The 1979-nt window shown below is 48.6% G+C and overlaps 1 protein-coding gene across 1 annotated transcript in view; it reads left to right on the top strand.

Moving 5' to 3' along the window:
• The window catches only part of CRYM (crystallin, mu), a 47207-nt gene that overhangs the window by 18327 nt on the left and 26901 nt on the right, over positions 1–1979 (top strand). Inside the window, exons 2-3 of the mRNA XM_011931900.1 lie at positions 852–957; positions 1476–1728. Coding sequence (XP_011787290.1) covers positions 1559–1728 — 170 coding nt within the window. The 5' untranslated portion in view covers positions 852–957; positions 1476–1558. The remainder of the gene's footprint in view (positions 1–851; positions 958–1475; positions 1729–1979) is intronic.

Genomic DNA, 1979 nt, shown 5'->3' with positions numbered 1-1979 from the left:
TGGTACTGATTTTGACACTTACTCATCCACTGTCTTTTATCATGATGTGACCATTTCCTACAAAATGTTCTGTGTATCTTCCAACCAAAATACCACAAAGCACAACTTAAGCAGTCCTGCCTCTTGACCTGTCTCCCAGGCTCTGCTCTCACTCATCTGTTCCATCCTACGCATTGGCAGAAGATCCATCTTTCTAAATGCTTATTCTCTTGAAGCATGTACTTTCTTTCCTAGGAATCACCATTCTTAGCTGCCTGACTCCAAGCATTGTTCTCAGTTTTATCTCCTGATCCTCCTAGACCTCAGCAACTTATTCCAGCCTAACTCATCTGGCAACTCACTGTTCCCAGAGCTTTTCAACTTGCCTTCCACCCCAGGGCTTTATTTGGCCCGTAATGGCCTCTTCCTCTCTTTCTGCCAAAGTAGCTTAATGATTAGGCATATAATTCTGAAGTCCAACCAAGAGGCAAAGCCAACTCCTCTGCTGACTTGGTGGATGATCTTGAACTAAATTTCTTCCCTTCTCAGAGCCTCCAATGGACAGTAAAACTAATAACAACACCCCCCTACCTTAGAGGTTGTTGTATAATTAAATAAGATACATGAAGTGCATGGTGCAGTATCTGGTACATAGTAAAGATCAATAACCTGATGTTACCATTGTTGTCACTATTATTTCAGACCTTGGTTTTGCCCCCACTCTTTCATGAAGCCCTTATCTAACCACTCCAGGTCAAAATAATCTCTCTTTTCTTTGAATTAACTTACTTTTCCTATTACTGATTTGATGGCTTGGATTTATTGCCTTAAGCTTTACATCATTTGTTTCGAATTTTATTTCCCCATCTCAGGTAAAAACTCCTTGAAGAAAAGATCCTGTAATTTGGCTTTTCGTGAGATGGAAACGATTACACCCTGCCCTGCAAACTTCCCCCTTTAAAGGTGAAGATTTGTTAGGTTAGTTAGCCTGTGAGAAAATTGTGCATTCTTAGCAATCAAAGACCAGACATCTGGGGGTACAGGTGGGTGGAAGACTAGGATAAGAGACTCCAGATGGGGACAGAATTAAAAGGAAAAAAAAAATTAAATAAGCCTCCATCTCCTTTTATCTCCTAACAGTAGGCAGTAATTTAAGAAATAAAGGAGCCCCATTGCCGTTTTCCCTGTCCATTCTTTCCCAGGCACGGAGACCTAGACAGCAGCAAAAAGCGAGTTAATGGGGAGGGGTTAGGTAGGATGCAAAAGTCAAGGAATGTGGCTACAGCTGATTATAGGAACTGAGAAAGTGGACCGAACAATATTGACTCCCAGCACTCCACCTCGATGCCCATCTTGGGGAATCCGTCGCTGGAAGGGACCCATCTCGCCCACCCTTAGGGGTCGAGGTGGGTGAAGCGGGAGGAGAGAGCTGGCGGGGCGGGGTAGGGTTGCTCCGCCCCCGGAGGCTGGGCTGTGACCAGCAGGCGGCTCCGCAGCTCAGCGGGCGCGCTCATATAGGGCACAGCCGAGGGTGCGTGGATCACGGTGCGGAGACTGAGGTTAGAAGGCAGGTGGCGAGATGAACCGCGTACCAGCGTTCCTGAGCGCGGCCGAGGTGGAGGAACACCTCCGCAGCTCCAGCCTCCTCATCCCGCCTCTAGAGACGGCCCTGGCCAACTTCTCCAGCGGTCCCGAAGGAGGGGTCATGCAGCCCGTGCGCACCGTGGTGCCGGTGACCAAGCACAGGGGGTGAGTGAGGAGGATCGGGGCCAGGGGCAGGAGAAACTGGAAAGGGGGAAGAGGAGGAGCAGGAAGAGGAGCGGTGGAAGAAGGGAAGAGACGGCTTGCCTAATTGTTGCTAACAGCTGCCACTTTTAATAGGCGCTACCCGGTGTGCTAAGTGGGCGCTTTACGGGTGTTACCTTGTTTGTTTCAGCGCACTCTCCACCTGCGGAGATATTGATGCCACCGTTTTATTGGTGGAAAACTGAGACTCAGAG

This window comes from Colobus angolensis, unplaced genomic scaffold (genome assembly GCF_000951035.1).
Source record: "Colobus angolensis palliatus isolate OR3802 unplaced genomic scaffold, Cang.pa_1.0 Scaffold92, whole genome shotgun sequence".
In the NCBI taxonomy this organism is placed as follows: domain Eukaryota; kingdom Metazoa; phylum Chordata; class Mammalia; order Primates; family Cercopithecidae; genus Colobus; species Colobus angolensis.
The sequence above is the reverse complement of the archived record's forward strand: the minus strand, read 5'-3'. Positions and strand labels throughout refer to the sequence as shown.